Source organism: Cydia amplana, chromosome 16, assembly GCF_948474715.1.
Source record: "Cydia amplana chromosome 16, ilCydAmpl1.1, whole genome shotgun sequence".
Lineage (NCBI taxonomy): Eukaryota > Metazoa > Arthropoda > Insecta > Lepidoptera > Tortricidae > Cydia > Cydia amplana.
Window position 1 is genome coordinate 7,989,838 of NC_086084.1, and position 3,996 is coordinate 7,993,833.

Here is a 3,996-nt window from a genome sequence, read left to right on the forward strand (position 1 = left end):
CTGCGTCATCTACTTCTAATGTCAAACTAAAAGACGCAGCGACGCAATGTAATAACATACCTCCTGAGTGAGTTTCGCGATTGCAGTGTGTGAGACAAGAGACCTGTTCCTATGAAAAAAGTAGATGTATGATGATGATTATGGGTAATCCAAATTCCTCCTAAATTTTATCACCTAGAAGATCCACTTTTCGTCACGCTCTCAAGCACCAATTTCTGTGTAAAATTAAATACCTAACCATGTCAATGACAGTATTAAATGGATTATATGTGTTACAAGAGTTGTGGCAATATATTTTATTATTACCTTGACTGGTTGTTTCATTATGATCCTTTAAGGTCTCTGCCCACTACACCGTATCATACCATGACCGTGCTATGAACGTGTCAGGCAAAAAAAATATCTTTGTATTAAAAAGTATGAGACTATGCCCACTAGCCCGTTCCGTCACCGACCATACCCGTAGCGTGCCATGCACGGACCGTCAAAAATTGTCGACGAGGATATATTTTGCCGGTGCCGAAACGCTCCGTGCATGGCACGCAACGTTGTCAGAACGGTGCGTGCAGGCGGCGAAACGGTGAGCATACGGGTTATAACCGCGTATGGTGACCGTTCTAAGCCCGTTATAAAAGGGTTGCCGTATCTGTTGCTCGCTCTTGCCAGTATGATAACCATTCGCTCGCTCTTTCTGACGAGTCTGGCTCTCGCAAATAAAACGCGGGTACTAAGGGCATGAAACGCGGATGCTACGGGGATTATAGGCGGATGCTATGGGGATGATACGCAGTTACTACGGGCACTAAACCCGTTATGCATGGATATGAAACGATGTAGACACGGTGTAGTCCGTGTCGCGTTACATTCCGTGCCTGATACGTTCATAGCACGGTCATGGTATGATACGGTGTAGTGGGCAGACCTTTATAGTTTTTCCCTTTCTTGCTCATTGAGATACATATAAGTCAATGTTCTTGCTCCGTTTTGCACAATCGAACTGCCATTATAATATCTGGCGGGATGTAGAACAGTAATTAAGTGAAATAAGACTAAATTCGAAATTTTTACCTGCATAATTTCATCGGAATTTTATCTTCAAACAAAACATATTTTATCCTTGAAAAGCAAAATTAAATTTTTGAAATAGGTCGTATAAGGGCCTCGGGTACCTACTCAGGATAGATAATGGACTCAGTTAACCCTTTATAGCATACGAAGCCATAATTATTATAGCGGATATGTTCAACTTTATTGACAGCTATTAAAATTCAAATTTCAACAAATATTTTTTTATAGTACATGTACATGCAGTAAGGGGTTTAAAGGCTTCGGCACACAAGCGCGTTTTCCGGGCGCGGCGTGAGCGTTTTGTATGTAAAAACGGCGCGCCCCGCTCACGCCGCGCCTGTGTGACGAAGCCTTAAGTACGTTGATCACATGTACAGTGGCGAGAGCACGATAGAGTCACGTAAAATAGGTACTTGATCTAAACTTTCAAACTTTGCTTTCGAAATTCAAATGCAATTCATTGTTGTTTTTCTATTCGCTACTAAATGGCAGTATTAAGATTAATTGGAGGGAGGAATTATTGGAGGGGTCCACACTCCTGCGCGAATCGCCGCTCGAAGCGTGAGTGTGGAGTGGTGTGGAGTCGATTTTCGCAGGCAGCGAGTGAGTTTACTTGGAGTTTACCATGGTATAATAATATGTTTTATTAGACCATGGAGTTTACATATTTATATAGTCTGTCAAATATATTTGTCAGTAGAAAAAAGAGCGAAATTCTAATTTTCTATATAGTAGGTGCAAAGGGTTATCGTCCCCTTTGCATCTACATTTTTAAATTTGGCGCCATTTTCTACTGACGCATGACGTTAATGGCTTGAAAGCATAGAAGGAAGATTCATGCTTGAAAGCCTTGGAGGATATAACCAAACTGAGACGCCTTGTTTGTAATTTTCTGTACAAAACAGTCTGCCGATTTTTGTGGGGGAGGGGCACGTCAAATGTATACGTATCGTAAAAATAGCCGTGTCAGATAAACGTCAGTCCATACATTGTGTATGACCATTGGCCGCCTATTTTCGACAGAGGGGAAAGCCTTGTTAATGGCTACTCCGTTTGGTTATATCCTGTAAGTTGAAAGCAAGTGTAAACGGACCTTAAACGTATTGCACACGATAGGTAGATAGGTATAGTTGACCAAAGCAAATTTTTCAGTAAATAAGAACAAAGAAAACTATACTCTCCTTTTCTTTTGGGTGCTAGTACTAGAGACAAAGATAGTATGTTTGAAATGAGACAGTTCATTGCCAACTGTTGCAAAAATAAAATCGATAAAACCGGAATTTTATGCTCTACCCAAAACTGTCAGCTACAACACTAACTTAACCTATAATTATTTACTGAAAATGAAAATATATTATATTAATAATATGTGAATATTATAAATAAAAACGAAAAATGTCGCGTATCATTAACTACGGCATTAAACACTTATGCGCTGCTACTAAAGGAATTCATCTTCACAATCGAGGTCCACTTGTGCACAATGTAAGCCGAAGTAGCAGCAGTACTCCTCCAAGTACTGAATCTATTATTAATAATATGACCGATTGGGAAACTTTAAGTAAAAAGAAAAAGATAAGTAAAGCTATGAAATCTTATTTGGAGAGAGCTCAAGCACATGACGAGTTCATGAAAAGACAGGAGTTTGAGTATAAAATAGGCAAACGACATCTTGCTAATATGATGGGTGAAGACCCCGAAACTTTTTCTCAAAAAGATGTGGACCGAGCGATTGAGTATTTGTTCCCTAGTGGCATCTATGACCGAGCCGCTCGGCCTTTGATGAAGCCTCCGGAAGAAGTGTTCCCTGCACGAAAGGCTGCAGAGTTTGATGAAGCCGGCAGGCCGCACCACTTTTTATTTTACACTGGCAAGCCAAATTACTACAAGCTGCTGTATGATACTGTTGAGAACATACAAGACCTGTACAAGTTTGAGGATAGAGTGATCAGGAAACAAGCTACACCTGACCCTAATGGTTCCATGAACCTTGTCAGCAGTGTGTGGGTGAACAAGGAGCAACTGGAGCAGATGCTAGTTGAAGGACTCTCAGACCTTGAATATGACAATTTTCTGCTAGCTATGGAGAGGCTTGTTTCAATACCTAACTCATACAGACATAAAGAGTTCATTGAAAATTACCGTAAGCCGCTAGTGTCTCAGAAATTTGCCTTAGAGATCCCAAAACCTGCTTATGATGCTGAAGGCAAAGCCTTTGTCACAACGTATGAATGCTTAAGAAAAAAATCAAGAGGCGATGTGACTATAAGGTCACCAGGAACTGGCAAAATTACAATAAATGGAAAAGATTTAACTTATTTTGAGGACATACAGCCTAGAGAACAAGTGATGTTTCCTTTAGTATTCACAGGGCTCCAGGACCGTGTAGATGTTGAATGTAATGTTGAGGGCGGGGGTCCTTCAGGCCAGTCGGGAGCAATCAGGTGGGGCATTGCATGGGGCCTCCGCAGCTTTGTGGACAAAGACATGCTGGAGAAAATGCAGGTGGCAGGTCTGCTGACGCGTGACCATCGCCGCCGCGAGCGCAAGAAGCCTGGACAGCCAGGAGCCAGGAAAAAGCCTACATGGAAGAGGCGTTAATTTGTTTTCTTAGATTAAAAATAGTATGAGTAAATGTAATTTTATTACATTGCCTGTTTCTTTTTCATTAACTATCTATATTTTATAAGTGTACATTGTCATTGTAGGCCAATCAAATTAGATTAAAGAAAAAAACCTTTCTGAGGAATTAACACCCAGCAAACTGGAAATCGTTTTAATACCTTCATTTTGTAATAAATGCATGTAATCCAAGTTTGCCTAATCCCAGGTGTGCATAAATTTGAGAGCCTTGGGAGATACATTTTTCCTTGGATTGCCAAACCACAGGTCACAAATGGGAATAGGTTGATTGATTTGAATGTATGA

At 40.7% G+C, this 3,996-nt stretch overlaps 1 protein-coding gene across 1 annotated transcript; it reads left to right on the forward strand.

The window, feature by feature from the left end:
• Positions 1-2,375: 2,375 nt before the first annotated feature.
• Positions 2,376-3,718, forward strand: LOC134654971 (small ribosomal subunit protein uS9m). Its single transcript, XM_063510423.1, has one exon. It carries the CDS (start codon positions 2,464-2,466, stop codon positions 3,667-3,669), a length of 1,206 nt encoding a protein of 401 aa, XP_063366493.1. The 5' UTR covers positions 2,376-2,463; the 3' UTR covers positions 3,670-3,718.
• The last annotated feature ends 278 nt before the right edge of the window (positions 3,719-3,996 follow it).